Here is a 20,079-nt window from a genome sequence, read left to right on the forward strand (position 1 = left end):
TATATACCTCTGATGCTAGGAACATAATGAATAGTTACCTATTACTCACTTGTGAAGTCCAAGCTTTTGCTTCATTTATTAAATTCAAGCTTAGTACAAAATTAACAAAATTAAATAAGGACTGTCATGTTGTAGTGAGTGGTATTATCTGTGCTGCTTTTTCATAGGGGTATGTGAATGTGTACATGCATGCAAATGCGTGTGTTTGGTGGCAGTGTATATGTTTTTATTTACTATCACAGAGTACTATATTTACTCTAAATCTACTTCTTGCTGAATAGATTTCTGTTTCTCTCCTTTCAGATAGTCTAAACATGCTTATTAGGTAGGTGTCCATGTTTGCTTGATTGATTTGTTTGGCTAGTCAAATTAATGGTGATAAAAAGTCTTGTTATTGAGATAATTGCTCATGTGATGTTTGCCATCACTTTTTAGTTTTGAGTTTCAAAAGGCCAGTACCCAGAAGGTGTTTTATCTCCTCCCAGGTCCTGTGCCCTCAGTTTAGATAAGTGGTCTCCAGGTGGATAGTGACACGTGGGTCATAGACCTGCTTTCTAGAGAGGAATGACTTTCCCTTGGGACTGGCTTTAACAAAGAGCAAACTCTCATTAAATGTTAAACTCTCAGTAAATGTTGAAAGAATTAGCTGAGGGCTTTTATCATTATCTTATGGTTTCTCTATAAAAAGATAACATTTTAAAAGAACCTTATATATGTGAATGGATCATATTTATAAGTATTTATATGATGGATGGCAGTATTAAGGAGGAAAGATACAACTATGTATAGATGGAGAATCACAGGGTTGGTGGAGTCCTTCAAAGATTTTTTTGGTGCAACTACCTACTTACTTCTAAAATTTCTTTGTACAATATACTCTCTCTGTTGTTATCCACTGATGGGATATGAAACCCATACAAGAACTAGGTCAAAAGACTACAGTGTAGAACACTGAAAAGTAAATTGGAGCAATGAACTCATGTATCTAGGAGCATAATTTGAAAACCACTGTGTGAAAGTAAGAATGACTCCACATGGGGGCATAGAGAGTCCTTCTAGCCAACACTGCATGGCTGGCCCACATTACTCCGCAGTCTTCTACCTACCAAGAGATCTTACACCCAAATGCAAATAAGGTCAATTAATAACATTTTGTTAACATTATTTAATTTCTAATGAAATCTTTGCTGATTTGTAAATTTGAACCCTCACAAGCTTGATCTAAATTCTGAGACTTAAAATTTTTTTTATTAGATTATCAGTTACCCTAAATCATCTTTTGTTTCACCTACTATTGTCAGAGATGATAGCTGACTTTTTTTTTTTTATGACATTAGGCTGCTTTCTCATGGACCTCCATCAATTCTCTCGGTAATAAGGATTCCTGCATCTATTCTAGTCTAAAAACAAATAGAAAAAGGAAAACAACAACAACAACAACACAGATACATACATCTTGCCTTTGTGAGGTGATTCTCCAATCATGTTTCCTGAAACCAGGAGTACGCATTTTTTTGCTTCCTGACCAACTCCTTCCCTTTAGTTTATTGTATTTGCAGGAGTTTGTGTGATTCTGATTTTTTAAAAAATTGTTTACCCATTAAGCACATTGCTCTAGTTCTCGCATTAGTGGTTCTAAACATTTGTGTAGCTCACTAATACGTTATTTCTAACTTCTTAAAAGATCATATCCCTTTATAAGAACATGGGAATCTAAACTGCATTTGAAATCTTAAAAAAATAGACTTTTAAGCTAGCCTTTTTAGTTTTTTAACTCCAAATAATGTAACTTCTTGTTAACCCCATAATTTCTATCTAAAGTTTAGTTTGAGACAATTGATATCAGGATGATGATCATATCAGGTGACCCTCTGGATCAGTGTATCTGAACATGGAGTCTGCAGTGTAAATTGCCCTGGAGGCTGGAAGTGCTATCTAAGTGTCCAGTCACATTTGCACAAGTTAATGTATTTTGGACGTTTCGCTTGCACTGATGCATATTATGCTTTGGGCCTTTTTTCCGAAATAAACATAGTGGATGTGATGGTGCATCGCCTAGATGGTCAACTTCGCAGCTGAGCCCCTCTTGCCCGTGCCTGATCCTGCTTTCCTCACCCTACTGTGGCTCAGGTTCTGAAATCACCCACCACCTCCCACCCCATGAAACCTCCCCTAGGCAAGTCTTAGGCTGTATTGCCTGGGTGACCCAAATTAAGAAAATATTTTTTTAAATATGGGGATATGAAGGATTTCATTGCCTATTTTACAGAAACTGCTTATTGGAATTTTGTTCAATATTTTGTTAAAGTCATCCATGAAAATATGCAGCTTATAAATTCTCAGGTATTATTCATAAAAATATTTGTCTCTCCTCAGAACTGGTATGATCTAATTACTTAATAAGAAATATATATTAGGTTGACCCACATGGGGCAAACCCTACAGATCAAAAATGCTCAAATGTCTGCAATATCACAAGGTTCCACCCTGTATAATATATATACATCTATTAAACTTCGCATTTTCCCTTGGCTGCCAGGATGCTCATGGATAAATTTTTGTATTCAATTGAAATATTAATCTTCAGCCTACACTTCCTGGTATAAGTATCTCTTACCACATTCACACTTTATATTTATTTATAACAGTTTGGAAAATACGGAGACTATAAGTACATACATTCTTTTAAATGGAATAAAATAGACTTCTGCGTACAGACAGAAGCTTGGATTTGACCATCGTTATGTTTAGTTTGCAATAGCAGCGTGTCAGAGTGATAGTGTTCAAGCATAGTACAGAGTTCTGGGGATATGATTTACTTACTGCTTTTGTAAGCAAAATTTCCTTACATTTGGATGGTCTCAATCTCTTTGAAAGTCCAATGAACTGAATCGCAGTCTACAGCTGCTCCAGCTTTCTAGGTATAGACTTTGATATTCTGGTCATGGTTTACCAGCTCTTTTAGTGGATTCCCAAAGCTCTCCATGGTACTATGAAAGTTATTCAAACACTGTACTTTAATGACTCATTCATTCATTCATTGAACACATGCGAACACAATTTTAATCACCTGCTGTGTGCCATCCTCTGGGTTATGTACAGGATGAATGACAGTAAAGCAGCCAGCAAGGTAAACACAGTCCTTGCCCTTAGATATCTCATATTTTTCTTCTCTTTCTCCTCATATCTTTCTTTTTCACTAATTTTTTTAATGTTTATTTAGTTTTAAGAGAGAGTGAGAGAGAGGGACAGAATGTGAGCAGGGGAGGGACAGAGAGAGAGAGGGAGACACAGAATCTGAAGCGGGTTCCAGGCTCTGAGCTGTCAGCACAGAGCCCAATGTGGGGCTTGAACCCACTGACCATGAGATCATGACCTGAGTTGAAGTCGGACACTTAACCGACAGAGCCACCCAGGAGCCCCTCTCCTCCTATCTTTCTAAACTTGGACTAGACCACAACTCTATGAAGGCAGACACTGTGGTTCGTTCCCTTCTACCTTCAGTGTACCACTCAGTGCATATGCATTTGGTACTCAAAAAAATATTCTTAAATAAGTGGATAAATGAAGAATGGCGACCTATCATTTCATCTACTTTATCTCACAAAATACTGGGGCCTTCAGTAAAGAAATCCAATAGCTGCGTGGCTGTGACTTCAGGCCAGGCAATTTAAAAATATTTTAAAATAGGTTGCATGTGGTTTAGTTGCTGCTTTACACTTACCTGTCTCATTGTTCTGGTATCAGTTCATTATCGAAGGAGATGGAGATTTTCTGGGCAGTAGTTTTTTTCACATCCTATTATTATCTTTCCCTGCTCCACTAAGCTTTAATCCCTTATGCTTACCCTATGGATGTTCTATAACTGTTCTCTGACTGTCCCAGACAGTCTTCACTTTTGCCTACTAACCCATTGTAATTCTCTGTAAAAAAACAAAAAAACAAAGAAACAAACAAAAAAAAAACTCCACAATAATTTAGGCATAATTAGGGTTGATCCCATTTTATATTTTATTCTGTATCTGTATAGAATGGTCTAAAGAGGAGATGGTAGTCTTGCTTTGAGAAAGGAAACATACTCATGTGAGTTCTTTTCGACAACTAACATTTGTGACCACCTCCCAACTTCTTGTCTTCTTTCTTGTTTGCTTTGATCTTTTGTATTTGAGATTTCCTTCCCTTTGCCTCATGTACAGGGCCATTTCCTTCCAATACCTGATTTATAACCACTTTCTCTTATAATTCATTTTAAAAAGCCACTGCTTTTTGTGGCATTTTTAATTCATTGTACGCAACCCTAAGCTTTGGCTTTGCACTTTAGTCACTTCAATTATTTATTCAAGGGCCAAGATTGCATAGTGTTTAAGAAGGCAGGTTCTGTATTCCAGCTCCATCCCTTACTAGCAGAGTGAGAGGAGGCATGTTATTACATCTCTCTGTCTCAGTGACTTCATCTACCTACTGCAGTGAAGATACTAATGATACTTCCCTCCTAAGGCTGTAACAAAGATTAAATGAAATAATGAATGTAAATAGCTTAGCACAGTGCCTGATACCTGTTGCATATTATTAGTATTAGTATTAGTATTTTTACTGTAATTGTATATTAATACTACCCACCTAGATCATAAGCTTGTAGAGCCCTGGGATCACATTTACGACTTCTCTTGTACTCTTGATGTAACACCAAATGCAATAAGTACTCTAATGAAGGCTTAGAGTCAATGGATGCAAAGTGAAAAATGAATTAGTTAATGAACGTTGTAAATTCTGATTCAACATACTTTTCTCAGAACGGGAGGTATTTTTCATTTGTAGGTATACAATGTTCTTTAGTCTTCTGTCACATTGTATGATTTGTAAATCTGAAGATGCTATTTATAATGTATATTTTGTGTGTATATGCAGATTAAGAAGGATTAACTAAAACTGTAAAATAATCTAAATAGCTACCCTAAAAAAATTACCACTGGCATTTTAATGAAATGTTATTTTACAACTTTAAAGCTCATAGCAATATAATTAGTAATATGTGTAATCTTTATTACCAATCTTAATCTTTTTTATATGACTGAAAAATTATTTTATAGAGGTACAATTAAAATAATGCTAAAAATGTCAGCATAACAGAATTAAACTAAAGTAACTACTACAATATTGTACCCCAAACCAGCTAATTTAAATGCAAAATACTTTGTAAAGGCTATTTATCTGAGCTAATGCATGTTAAGGGATTTAACGAGTAGTTTGTGTCGCTGAAATAAAAGGAAAAATAAGCACTGTACCGCAGTCTTTACTATTGTTTAACATGAGGGAAATATTAAATAGGTTTATATATAGGCCACTTGAGGAAAATGTATTAGAAGCCACATCACAGCATAGTAAATATAAAGAGGACAGGCAGGCAATACTACTTTCAGAGTCTTTTACAGGAAAAGCTTGAAATGCTTACAATTGCCCTTGTGCAATTAATGTTAAATCGTTAACTGTGATAACAGAATTTTAAGGCTGTGTTTTGAAAAGGGCTTTCAAAATACTGGATAGTTGTTTAGTTGACACATGACACTGTTTAGATTTTTCTCTGAATGGTTCCTTCAATTCATAGTACTCTACATGATTATTATTAAGTGAGAATATGGAAAGGTTTAAAAATAAGATGTTATTTGTTAATTAATTAATTAATTAATTAATGTATGGAACTTTATACTGGGGCTTGAACTCATGACCTTAAGATCAAGATCGAATCAGATGCCCCTAAAAATAAGATTTTTAAAAATAAAAATAAGTCTAGCACAGAAACTTTAAAAAATATGGAAAAGTAAAAAAAAAAAATCACCTACATATTCACCACCCATAAAGAATCACATTTCATATTTAGTATATATATTTCTAGTTCTGCTCCATCTTGGATAATTTTTTAAAATATTTAATAATGAGGCACCTGAGGGGCACCTGGGTGGCTCAGTTGGTTAAACCTCCGACTGGCTCAGGTCACGATCTCACAGCTTGTGAGTTCAAGCCCTGCGTAGGGCTCTGTGGAGACAGCTCAGAGCCTGGAGCCTGCTTCAGACTCTGTTTCTCCCTCTCGCTGCCCTTCCCCCGCTCACGCTCTGTCTCTCTCTGTCTCTCAAGAATAAATAATAAAATATTAAAAAAAAATAATGAGGCGCCTGGGTGGCTGACTCGGTTAAAGGTCTTGGCTCAGGTCATGATCTCACCGCTTGTGAGTTCGACCCCGCATCGACAGTGCAGAGCCTGCTTGGGATTTTCTCTCTCTCCCTCTCTCTCTCTGCCCCTCCCCCATTGCTCTCTCTTTCTCAAAATAAATAAACAAACGTAAATATATATATATGTATATTTAATAAAAAGTAGTTGTGATTACGTCCCATAGAATATTTTTTGTAATATAAAAAATCCAGAAAATACATATTATATGAAAATTACTAGTAGTAGTGAATCAGCTATATTTTCCTTGTATTATTTTAGGCTTTCTTTTCTGGAACCTCAAAAAGTGTCGGGGCTTATGTGTTTATTCCAAGTTTTGGTTCGGCTGCATATTATTTTGAGGGCTATTCTTTAAAAAATGAATTAGCACTAAAAATATTTTAGTAAGTTTAAATTACTTCTTAAAAACTATCACCTACTAGTATCTTGTATAAATTATGACAGAAGCACGAATCATAAATTTGAGAGAAGCAGATATTGTGGTGTGTCTGTCATAATTCAGTTGTTGAAGGTGGAACTCGAATTCACCAAATGTTACCACACGTTTGTTCTGTTTCTATTTTGTAGGTCTCAGCACACCTGGAAAGTCCTGCGAAGTCCCAGCTACAGAAAGTGCAGAGACAAGTAAAACCCTTCATGACCCTTGACTACCAAATCGTCAACCAGACTCTTAAACGGTCACAGCCTCCAACGCCAAGCAGTGCGCTTCTGCTACAGCATGGGCACCCTTCTCCCGAGAGTGAGACTGGCCTTACTGGAAATCCACTCACCAAGTTACTAACTCTTGGGAAAGAAGATGACAATGTGGAATGGCATGTATGTCTAATAGCTACTTATGAAAACCTATAATCAGGTTTTGAGAAAAAATGTAAAGAAATTGAAGTCTACATTTTTATAGTAAACATTCCAAATTCAAATGCATTTAACACAAGGGATGTCTTCATGGATTCATATATAATAGTTAGTTATGCACATCTTAATTACTATGCATAATAAAATATAACAACTCATTTTTCAATACTCGTTTCAGTTATGTATCAGTGTGAGTCAAACTAAGCTCTAACAGTAATTTATATTAGAGAGATTTAGCTTTGTAAAGATTTCCTGGTATATTTAGTTAAAATATTTATCAATAGTTAGATTATCTTAAATACCCATTAAAATAAAATAGGAAGAAGTTTTTTAAACAGCAGTCAATATGTGCTCTGAAATAAGACTAAAAAGCTTATTGCACTTAACATTTTATGGAATCGTATCTGGATTTCTTACTATTAATTATTTACTCATTTATAGTTTTCACAAATACATGTCTACCATTTACTAAATTACAGGAATTTAGAGGTGCCTGGGATACAAAATGAATAAAAATGTGTGATGTCATGGGGTTTATATTTATTGTGACCTGCTTATGAATGAATCTTCAAAAAGTACTGAAGAATTAATTGAACTGACAAACCACTAGACCTGGGGAAAAAGGCTTCTTTTAATATCTCAGTGCAGAAAACTACATTCATAGCTGAAATTTCTATTCCTTTCTTTTTCTTTTTTTCCATTTGATTTGTTAGATGGAGCCATGATCCTATGATCTCCCACGTTTAATCTCCCAATCTACATTCCTGATGATTACTGATTTTAGGTTGCTGCTTTTTAGCTATTAAGTCTGTAGCCTCCAGTCACCAAAGAGTAATGCTCAGTATCCCATTATGTGAATTACAAGTGACAGAGGAAGATTTCATTTTTTGCCAATTTTACTTTAATCTGGAAAAGGGAAAATAATAAGGATCTGGTAGACTGTTTAATAAATATAAAACAACCATAAAACAGGAGTCTTTGAAATCCAAAACTGAGCATAAATCTTTACATGTATATTTACTTAAACTTCTCAGTAGTGGATATCTAAGGAATTTTGTTTAAAAAAGTGAATGTAGAGGTAGGTTTTCTATTCACTCTAAGAAGATCATAAAAATATGTAGGATGAAAATCATCTGTATAGTAAATATTAGAACTCAACCAATACAATTTATCTTATAACCCCCTTCTTCCCAAGTTCATTTCATGGTGCAGAAGATTGATTTCTAAAGGAAAAAAAAATCCCAAAGGATATGCATATGCCAGTCCTAGGCAAAACCCAGAAAATTATCTTATCATGTATCTTATGAAATATGTTTTCTAAAAAATAAGAAAGGATAAGTAACATATATCAGTGTTCTCAGTTTTTCTTAGTAAATGTTTTTATTCTCTAGACACACAGGTTACTTTTTCTTTTATAATTTTTCATGTTTTAAAGGAAATTTATTTGATCATAGTGGTCTTTTCGATGGTGTCAAAGTTGCATGTCTGAGAATGGTTGAAAGCCTCAAGAGGTGTGGAGTTCTAGGGGCGATGTGCATATTGGCTACAGAAAATTTTTTCCTATTTTTTTAAACCGTTGTATTTTCAACTAGGTATATAAAGTTTCTTCTATCATTAATGTCTAATCATAATGTTATCCAGTGTGTTATAGTTTTAATCAGTGTGTGTTCTCTTTGATTCGGCTTATCAAGTGCGCATTTTCACATCTGGCCACCATTCACGGTCTTGTTATCTTTCATAGCTAAGATGTATCCTATGTTGTTGCAATTTCCCAATATTCTTTGATTCGTGCTAGGCGTCCATGTCACAAAGCAGCAAGTGTGCAGTCTTTAGAGTCAGACCGTATGGGGTTAGAGCTACCACTTACTAGCCGCATGGTCTCAGTCCTTAACCTTCCCAGCATTTCTACGACTTGAAGAGTTGTTTTGATGCTTGCATTTTTAAAGTTCCAAACACAAAGGCAGAGTGGGGGCTCGGGAGAGAGTGGCTGTTGCCATCCTTTGGTGTTTCTTTCTCCTAAGCTTGTCTTCCTATGACATCAGAGAGCAGTTCATTAATTCAGAGAAGACCTCAGAAAATATAGTTACCACAGAATAAGTCTGTGTAGAGCATCCTTAGATTCAGGATTTGGGGGTTGGTATTAGGAGTAACTTGATGATGATGAATGGTTTCTGAGACAATGAAATAGAAAATCAAAAGAAGCTTTTTTTTTTCTTTTTATCCTGGGCCTTTCCAGGATAAAATCCAAATTTGTACTCATGGCGCACAGGACCCTTCCACACTTAACCCTTGCCTCCTGATCCAGATTTATCATTTGGCGGCCGCATGCCACTCTGTGCTTCAGTCATATGGGTTCACTAGTGATTCTCACTAGTGGCCCAGGTTCTCTCCTCTCCTGTCCTTTCTTTACCAACTACTCATTCAGTCTCCAGCATTTGGCTAGATAATTGTAACTCTTCAAAATCCATTTCAGGTTTCTTCTCTAAGGTGCTTTTACTGGTGGTTCTCTGTGTAGAAGAATGCTTATTCTCTGCCTTTTCATGGCAATACCTATATCATATGGACAAAAATTGCACTAATCATAGAATTTTCACAGCACATGCTACATTTTAATTATTCATTGTCTTGTTTTCTTATATGTTGTATCTCGTAGGAAGTATAAGTTGAAGGGGAGAGAAAAAAACATTAGCAAATAATTATGATATTATGTAGAAAGGACAATGGTATAAATAGGAGCATGAAAGTGCTGTTCTTATTCAGAAATGTCAGTAGTAAAACTTAGTCAGAGAAAGTGGCTAGTGGGGCATTTAGCTAGATGAGATAGCACCAGTGAAGAATAAAGATGGGGAACAGAAGAAAATGAGGTGAGCAGAAAAAGAGTAGGCAGATTGTGGCAAAAGGTGACACCAGAGATATAGGCAATGGACAAATCACGGAAAGGTTGGCACTCTATGCTCAGCATAGAGTGAAAGGTTTAAATGTGGGGTTTGGGGTGACATAATTGGATTTGACTTTAATATCATTGTCAGCTATGTAGGGGAGGGGTCCTGGAGGGAGAAAACCAGTTGGGAGGTTATTTCTATAATGCAGTGAGAGGGGATGAGACCCTCTATTAGAACATGTTAGAGTTGAGGTATCTGGGAGACCACCATGTGGAGATGCTAGTGACAGCTAGAGATCCCGGTTTTCCCCGAGGAGAGTAGTCCAGACTGAAGGAAAATAGTTGAGACTTGTCAGCATGTGGGGAGTACTTGAAAGCTCAAATGAGAAAGAAAGCTCATGAGAGCTGTGAAGACAGGATGGGATTGAGCCATCAACAATATTTAAGGGGTGGTCAGAGAAGAGGGGCTGTAAAGGTAAAATAAAAAGATAGCGAGTGTAGTGTCCTCGAAGCCAAAGAGTTAGTTTAAAGAAGGAAGGAATGATCTAAATGCTCTAGTAGCTGAGTCTAGTAAAACAAAAGCTGGTAAATATCTATTGAATTTGGCGTCAAGCAGTCAAGAAAATGGCAACAAAAGGAATGTCAGTAGGATGGTGGGCAGAAATCATTCTACCACCTTGAATTCAGAGTTGACAGAAGATGGAGATGTTTAGGATGGCTAGGCAGAAAGATAACAAGGCAAAGACATAGACAGTCCTAAACTGAAAATTGTTTAGTTGATTTGCAACAGCGTCTAGACTGCATCTAAAAGGAAGATTGCATTTTGATGAGTGAGATAATGGAATTTAAGATTTTAGAAATGAGTGGTTTATAGGATGACAAGACTCAAGGCCTGTCCTAAAGAGTAGGTGAAGAGAAGACTAAATTCAAATTTGTGGTTTTGAGAGAAGTGAGTTCAAATATTTAACTGCAATTATTGCTTTATTTTTCTGTAGAGTTCTGACAAATTGTTGCTGTGGATATTTTCAGGTGTAAATGAATTTATGATCATTTGGTATTATTTTTCTTTTAAAATTTTATCAAATTTTATATGGTCTAATATTAACATTGCTGCTGTAGTTTCCTTTTAGTCATATTTGTGGGACATCTTTTCACTTTATTTTCAGCTTTATCTCTTACATTAGTTAAATGTTACAATACCTCTTACAGTTTGAGAGAGAGTTTCTTGAACAGTGTGTTAAACCATTTACATTCTTGTTATTACTATTAGGTTTTATTTTTTTCATATTTTTAAATTACTATACTTTGATTATTTGTCATCTTTTTTTCTATCCTCCATTGAACAAGTTACGTTTTTCTTTTTTTTCTTTGTTTTGTTACTCTAACTTTTCAAAATGCACAGTTATATTTTTTCTATATCTATCTCATTGTTCACAAAGATTTATGTTGTATCCTTAAGTAAAAATCTTCCTGAGTATGGTCTTACCTTATCCTTCTTGTTCTCACCTATCTTCCTGTACTGATATTTTATAGTATCTCTCTCTCTTTCTTTATCATCTCTCTGTCTATCCATATTCTTTTTGTTTAGACCATGAAAAAGTTACTGTTACTCACTCATTTTTCTTATATTTTGTATAGATTTCATACTTTTATTTGTAATCTAACTGGAGTATTTCTTGGAAGAGTGTTTTTCTTTTTTTTTCAATGTAAATTCAAGTTAGTTAACATACAGAGTAGTATTGGTTTCAGGAGTAAAATTTAGTGATTCATCACTTACATATAACACCCAGTGTTCATCATAAAAAGTGCCTTCTTCGATGCCCATCACCCATCTAGTCCATCCCCCCCACCCACCTCCCCTCCATCAACTCTCAGTTTGTTCTCTATACTACAGTCTCCTATGGTTTGCCTCTGTCTTTATCTTATTTTATTTTTCCTTCCCCTCCCCTATATTCATCTGTTTTGTTTCTTAAATTTCACATATGAATGAAATCATATATTTGTCTTTCTCTGATTGACTTATTTCATTTATCATAGTATACTCTAGTTCCATCCACATTGTTGCAAATGGCAAGATTTCATTCTTTTTGATTGCCCAGTAATATTCCATAATATATATATATATATATATATATATATATATATATATATATATATGCCATTACTTCTTTATCCATTCATCAGTTGATTGAAATTTGGGCTCTTTTTTTAATGTTTATGTATTTATTTATTTTTACAGGGGAGAGAGGGAGACAGAGAGAGAGAGAGAGAGAGAGAGAATGAGCAGCAGAAGGGCAGAGAGATAGGGAGACATAGAATCCAAAGTAGGCTCCAGGCTGTGAGCTGTCAGCACAGAGCCCAATGTGGGGCTTGAACCTATGGACCATGAGAGCTAAAGTCAGACACTTAACCGACTGAGCCACCCAGGCTCCCCTCAACCTTTTTTTTAATGTTTATTATTTTTTTTGAGGGAGTGGGCTCTTTACATAATTTGATTATTGTTGATAATGCTGCTAGTAACATTGGAGTGCATGGCCCCTTCAAATCAGCATTTTTATATCCTTTGGAAAAATACCTAGTAGTGCAATTGCTGGGTCATTGGGTAGTTCTATTTTTAACTTTTTGAGGAAGCTCCATACTATTTTCTAGAATGGCTGAACTAGTTTGCAGTGCAAAAGGGTTCCCCTTTCTCCCCATCCTTGCCAACATCTGTTGTTTCTTGAGTTATTAATTTTAGCCATTCTGACAGGTGTGAGGTGGTATCTCATTGTGGTTTTGATTTGTATTTCCCTGATGATGAGTGTTATTGAATATCTTTTCATGTGTCTGTTAGCCATCTGGATGTCTTCTTCAGAAAAGTATCTATTCATGTCTTCTGCTCATTTCTTAACTGAATTATTTGTTTTTTTTAGGGGTATTGAGTTTGATAAGTTTTTTATAGATTTTGGATACTAACCCTTTATCTGTTATGTCATTTGAAAATATATTTTTCCATTCCATTGGTTGCCTTTTAGTTTTTTTGACTGTTTCTTTTGCTGTGCAGAAGCTTTTTATCTTGATGAGGTCCCAATTTCATGTTTGCTTATTTTTCCCTTGCCTCTAGACATGTCTAGTAAGAACTTGCTGTGGTCAAGGTCAAAGAGGTTGATTCCTGTTTTTTCCATTAGCATTTTGATGGTTTTCTATCTTACATTTAAGTCTTTCATCCATTTTGAGTTTATTTTTGTGTCTGGTGTAAGAAAGTGGTCCAGGTTCATTCTTCTGCATGTCGCTGTTCAGTTTCCCCAACACCATTTGTTGAAGAGACTATCTTTTTTCCTTGGATATTCTTCCCTGCTTTGTCGAAGATTATTTTTGGGACCATACATTTTTGGGTCCGTTTCTGGGTTCTCTATTCTGTTCCATTGATCTATGTGTCTGTTTTTGTGCCAGTACCGTACTGTCTTGATGATTACAGCTTTGTAATACTGTAATACAGGTTGAAGTCCAGAATTGTGATGCTTCCAGCTTTTTTTTCTTTTCAACATTACTTTGAGTATTTGGGGTCTTTTCTGCTTCTATGCAGATTTTAGAATTGTTTGATCTAGCTCTGTAAATAATGCTGGTGTTATTTTGATAGAGATTGCATTGAATGTGTAGATTGCCTTGGGTAATATAGATGTTTTAACAGTATTTGTTCTTTTAATCCATAAGCATGGAATGTTTTTCCATTTCTTTCTGTCTTCTTCAATTTCTTTCATAAGCATTCTATAGTTTTCAGTGTACATATCTTTGACCTCTTTATTTAGGTTTATTCCTAGGTACCTTACAGTCTTTGGTGCAATTATAAATGGGATCCATTCCTTTATTTCATTTTCTGATGCTTCATTATTGGTGTATAGAAATGTCACAGATATCCGTACATTGATTTTATATCCTACAACTTTGCTGAATTCATGTATCAGTTCTACCAAATTTTCGGTGGAGTCTTTCATGTTTTTTACATAGGAGTATCATGTTGTCTGCAAAGAATTAAAGTTTGACAACTTCTTTGCTGATTTGGATGCCTTTTATTCCATTTTGTTGTCTGATTGCCGAGGCTAGGACTTCCAGTATTATGTTGAACAGCAGTGGTGAGAGTGGACATCCCTCCTGTGTTCCTGACCTTAGGGGAAAAGCTCTCAGTTTTTCTCCATTGAGGAGGTTATTAGCTATAGGTCTTTTGTATATGGTTTTTATGATGTTGAGGTTATGTTACTTCTATCCCTACTTTCTTGAGGGTTTTTATCAAGAAAGGATGCTGTTTTTGTCAAATGATTTTTCTGCATCTATTGAGAGGATCATGTGGTTCTTATCCACTCTTTTATTAATGTGGTATAGCACGTTGATTGATTTGTGGATATTGAACCACCCCTGCAGTGCATAAATAAATCCCACTTGATCATGGTGAATAATTCTTTTTTTTTTTAATTTTTTTAATGTTTATTTTTGACACAGAGAGAGAGACAGAGCATGAGTGGGGGAGGGGCAGAGAGAGAGGGAGACATAGAATCTGAAACAGGCTCCAGGCTCTGAGCTGTCAGCACAGAGCCCAATGCGGGGCTCGAACTCACAGACCGGGAGATCATGACCTGAGCCGAAGTCGGACTCTCAACCGACTGAGCCACCCAGGAGCCCCTGAATAATTCTTTTAATGTATTGTTGGATTCGATTTGCTAGTATCTTGTTGAGAATTTTTGCATCAATGTTCATCAGGGAAATTGGCCCGTGTTTCTTCTTTTTAGTGGGGTCTTTGTCTTGTTTTGGAAGGAGTGTTTTTCAAAGGTCTTTTTGCCTTAAAACCTGAGTTTTTATGCCTAAGAACAATTTTATTTCACCCACTTACTTATAGGATATTTTATTAGTTATAAATGTCTAGGCTCAAAGTTCTTTAACTTTAATACTTCAATTATCATCCCATTGTCTTCTTGTACCCAGTGTTGTTGAAAATTTTCATTCTAGTCTTTTGTAGATCTTTATTTTTAAACTTCTCAAACTTTATAAATGTTCTTCCTTTGTCCCCAAACCTCGTGCTTTCCATACCTATTATCCCCATTTTGATTGAATCAAAATAATTTGTTCTTTCTTGCATTTCATTATCTTCATTTATCATTTTGAGGATGTTTATTCTGCTGATTTGTAATTCTTTTTTCTCTTTTTTTTTGCCTCATATGTTATTTCTGTTTCATCTGATCAAAATTTTGCGTTTATTGTCTTTTTAAAAATAACAACTGAATTCTTGTGATTAATTATAAAGTTTCCTAGAAGCTGTGGAGTGAAGTGTTTGAATGGATTTTAGATGTCAAAATCAATTTACATAATGGAGGAATCAACGTCATCAATAAATTAGGGAAAAAAAGACTGTGATGTAGGTGGATGGCAGAAATGAAGGTAGAGGTGTTAGAGAAGCAAAGAAGAGCCTCCGAGGAGGGTGAACTTTCACACGTAAGAAAGAAAGGTTTTCTATTGAAATAGGAGAAACCTAAGCATATTTACAGGCAACAGGGAAAAATTAAAGATGCAAGAGAGTGGGTCATTTGTGATGTAAGTTTCCAGAAAGAGAAGAGATAAATGATATATATAATTTTTGGTGAAAATATTAGAAGTTCCCAATAGAAAAGCATTTACCATGAATTGTGTTTAACATCCTTCTTTCCTCTGGTCTTCTTTACATCTGTTCAGTACAAATTTGCTGTCCATGAAACGGTAAACATGAATGAGAGAAATATCATGAAATTAAATTTTGAGTTTACTTACAATCAAGAATATATTTTAAAGCTTTCACAGAATGTACTAAACAAAAGAAATAAAATATGCATATTTATTATCCTAGGTCCTTTAAAGATCTCTTGATGCACATGGAATAATATGTTAAGTGCAGACCATATGTGAAATCTAAAAACAAAACAAACAAATAAACAAACAAACAGCAGAATCAGACTTATAAATACAGAAAACAAACTGATGGGTGCCAGAGGAAATGGGAGTGGGGGATGGGTAAAATGGGTGAAGGAGAGTGCAAGGTATAGGCTTTCAGTTTTGGAATGAATAAGTCACAGGAGTAAAAGGCAGAGTATAGGGAATACTCTCAATGGCATTGTAATAGTGTTGTATGGTGACAGATGGTAGCTGTACTTGTAGTAAGCATAGCCTACCATATAGACTCATCGAATCACTGTGTTGTACACCTGAAACTAATGTAACAGTGTGTGTGTCAACTATACTCAAATTAAAAAAAATAAAATAAATAGATAAATGAAATGCAGACCATAGTCAAAAGCTGCACTCTTGAATATGGTACTCACTAGCCACATGTGGCTATTTAAATTTAATTTTCAATTAATTCAAATTCAATAAAATCTTTAAAAATTAAATCAAATTAAGTATTTAATTCCTGAACTTAAATGTTCATTGAGACAAATGAATGGATACAGAAGATGTGCTATAGATCTATATCAATGTCTATATCCTCTATTTCAATACAATGGAATATTACTCAGCCATAAAAAATAATGAAATCTTGCCATTTGCAGTAATGTGGATGGAGCTAGAGAGTATTATGCAAAATGAAACAAGTCAGTCAGTGAAAGAAAACTACCAGATGATTTCACTCACATGTGGAGTTTAAGAAACAAAACAGATGAACATAGGAGGGAAAAAAAAGAGGGTCAAACCATAAAACAGACTCTTAATGACAGAACAAACAGGTTTGCTGGAGGGGAGGGTGGGTGGATGAGTTAAATGAGTGAGGGGTATTGAGGGCACTTGTTGGGATGAGCACTGGGTGTTATATGTAAGTGATGAATCACTAAATTCTACTCCTGAAACTAATATTACACTTCATGTTAACTAAGTAAAATTTAAATTAAAACTTGAGAAAAAAAGATTTAATACCTCAGTTAAACTAGCTACATTTCAAGTGCTCAGTAGCCATTATATGCAGGACAGTGCAGGACATTCCTATACTTGCAGAAATTTTTGATGGAGACCACTGGACAACCTAGAGGGCCGAATTTTCAACTTCATCTCAAACCTGACTCTTGCTCCATTCCCACTGACCAACATTCTTTCTGAACATATATGTTCCTATCTTAGGGTCTTTGTATTTTTTGCTTCCTTTCCAAGGACTGTCCTTCCCCACACTCGTCATGTCCTTGTTCAAATATCCGTAAATCCTCCTCTGACCATTTTCTAAAATAACATTCATTCCCATCAAGCTCTCTCCCCACCTGCGTTAATTTCTTCAGGCCGCTGTTTGTTATTAAGCTGTTTATTGTCTGTTTTCTCATTAGAGTTAGGGCTCCAGGAGGGCAGAGACTCCGTGCTGTTTCCTTTTACAGCTCCTGTGCTTACAACAGGGTATTGCAATAAGTATCGCTCAACAAATCTTTGTTAAATTAATATTAAATAGTGTTCTGATTTTTTGGCATATCAACTTTAAGGTATCTTAGTAGAAGTCTGAATATTTAATTCTCTAAGGTTCTCAGAAATCACGCTTTGATGATAAAATTAACAGAATCATAAAATATTTTTATACATCTCACCAAGTTAAGTCCTGGTTGTTTCTGCACAAGTTTTTGGAAATTAAGAGCGCTACAGTGTATAAATTCAGCATTCTCATTATCTTTGAGTTTACATCATATTTTGAAATGTCACTAAAGAGAATATAGTGGGAGAGAGGAGAGCTACAGCTAGAGAGAAAAGTAGGGGGCAAGCTTGGTATTTTTAAAATACAAGCGTTTACAATCTTCTCCGGCTAAAGTAGAGAAGGGAAGGAAGATATTTTAGAATGGAATTGAGAAAGGAGTGAAAAACTGATTTAAGTTAGGACTTTAGGGCCAGATTTCCAGGATTTCAATCCTGTCTTTGTCACTCACTAGCTTTGTATCATGGAATAATTTATTGTGCATTTTTTCCTCTCCCAGTTTCCTCATCTGTACAATGGAGGTAAGGATAGCATCCACTTCTCAGAGTTTTTGTGAAGATTAAATGGGCTGATGTATGCAAAGCACACAGAACAGTGCCTGGCATGTCTCCCACTCTATATGTGTTTGCCATTGTTACGATTTAAGATGTCGGTGATTATTATTGTTGTCGTTATTGCTGTTAGGGTTATTAGCCATTAGGGAAAGTTAGGTAACATTTTTCCATATATTCTGTATCCACGTGGGCCAATTGGCTGGCATGACCACTGATATTTGAATATCCACCTGTAAGATGCAATCAAAACATTTCAAAAGGAAAGTAAAGTTATAGGAAGTCATCTCTCTACATGTTAAGTACATGGGCTCTGGCTTGAGGCACTTCATGATAACCAGTCTATTTATATAGATACTGATTTCCAAGGGACTAGCCCAGGGTGATTTGCCCAGCCATCACCTGCCAGCTGGTAGTAGAAGCAAATTCATGGGAAAGCAACACAGATCAAAGAGTGTCAGGATTACTTCATTTTAAATTCTAAAATATTCTCGATTTTGATATACATATAACCTTAATTTAAATATTCTTAAAAACTTTAAAAGATTGCTAATTTTTTTCTTTCTGAATTCAGGCTGAAGCACAACTCTTCTCATTATGCACAGTATTCTAAATGTATTATATATTTTGCTAGATGGAAGACGTTATTGAGGATATAATCGGTATGGAATCAAGTTTTAAAGAGGAAGGAACAGACTCTCCTCTGCTAATGCAAAGAACAGTAAGTGTTTCCAGACTTGAGGAGGTCAGTGAGACCAAAATAAATAGTAGCATCTGATAATATAAAAAATAAATTTAATTTGATTAGTAAATGTTTTTTTCCTACGCTTTTGAAAAAGACATAAGATAACAGATGAATAGTAGAAAATATCTATTGGTGCAGAAAAAAAGATTATATAATGTTACTTAGGAATAACATTGTGATATTCCATCTATCTATCTAATCCCTATAAACATCCATCTAATTATATATGTAATCTATTACAGCATTTTCAATGAGTAATTTAATCTTCAGATTTCCTGAAACACAGAATATAATCAAAACACTCTCATAAGCTAATGGCTAAATTTGGACTATTTTACCATGACTAACAACTGTCAGATTCAGAGGGCTCTACACCTTGTAGAGACAAGAAAAATATTATAACTATAAAAAATCTGACTTCGCTTCAGACCTAATAACTAGAGATCAAAGATGAACTTACAAAAAGTAGAACAGGCCTCACCCTACTTTAAGGCATGTAGACAGATGTCTATGTTGCAATCAGCACAAATTCCTGGAATGATATGTAATGAAGGGATGGTATCTTATCTCCTGGTTTTATTGCTGTTGCCTTCTCGTCTCTTATTTATTAATCACTAAAAATGTCATTTGTAAAGGGTGTGCAAGGTTTTTCCACATATTTGAAGGGTTATTGTTGGTTTGTTTTCTTAAGATTTTAGACCTTTTAGAAAAATGAGACAAAATATGAGAGATTGTGACTGAGATGTTGTTTTAAACATTTCATTTAAAGAAAATGAATTCTGACTATATTGTGTAGTATGATTTTTTGTCAGTAAATAAATGAGCTGGGATATGTTAGTGATGAACATTTAAATTTAAAATCATAAAAGAAAATTGAGAAAGCACCCCGTTTTATTTTCTGTTTTTTCTTTCCCAGATAGACTATCCAAAGACAGAAGTATCTCTTTCCTCCTTTTCTGTGGTATGCAGGACCTCCACTTTAAAACAGGTCACTAATACTGGCATTGTCTGACAAAGGTCAAATGAGGTTTAAAACCTTGTATTTTTGCAGGTTTAATTTTTATTTTATTATTTATTATTATTTTTTGTTTATTTATTTATTTTGGGAAGTCAGGGGCGGGGGGTGGGAAGGGGCAGAGAGAGGGGCAGGTTCCACACTGTCAGCACAGAGCTGGACACAGGGCTCGAACTCACAAACCATGAGATCATGACCTGAGCCGAAATCAAGAGTCAGAGGCTTAACTGAATGTGCCACCCCGGCGCCCCTATTTTATTTTATTTATTTATTTTTTTGGATGGACTGACAAGTTTATCTCTTCTCTCTTCAGATTTCAAGCAGCACAGTTACATGAAATCTGACTAATTCTCTAGATAAATATAT

General features: G+C 35.2%; 1 protein-coding gene across 5 annotated transcripts in view; it reads left to right on the plus strand.

Annotated features, from left to right (window-relative positions):
- The window catches only part of TFEC (transcription factor EC), a 137,168-nt gene that overhangs the window by 81,387 nt on the left and 35,702 nt on the right, over window positions 1-20,079 (plus strand). For 3 of the 5 annotated variants that reach the window (XM_027075314.2, XM_027075313.2, XM_015067340.3), the window contains 2 exons: window positions 6,793-7,041; window positions 18,588-18,674. In XM_027075314.2, the coding sequence (XP_026931115.1) occupies window positions 6,793-7,041; window positions 18,588-18,674 (336 nt within the window). The remainder of the gene's footprint in view (window positions 1-6,792; window positions 7,042-18,587; window positions 18,675-20,079) is intronic. The other 2 variants (XM_053218181.1, XM_027075315.2) reach the window with 1 other exon arrangement.

This window comes from Acinonyx jubatus, chromosome A2, assembly GCF_027475565.1.
Source record: "Acinonyx jubatus isolate Ajub_Pintada_27869175 chromosome A2, VMU_Ajub_asm_v1.0, whole genome shotgun sequence".
NCBI lineage: Eukaryota > Metazoa > Chordata > Mammalia > Carnivora > Felidae > Acinonyx > Acinonyx jubatus.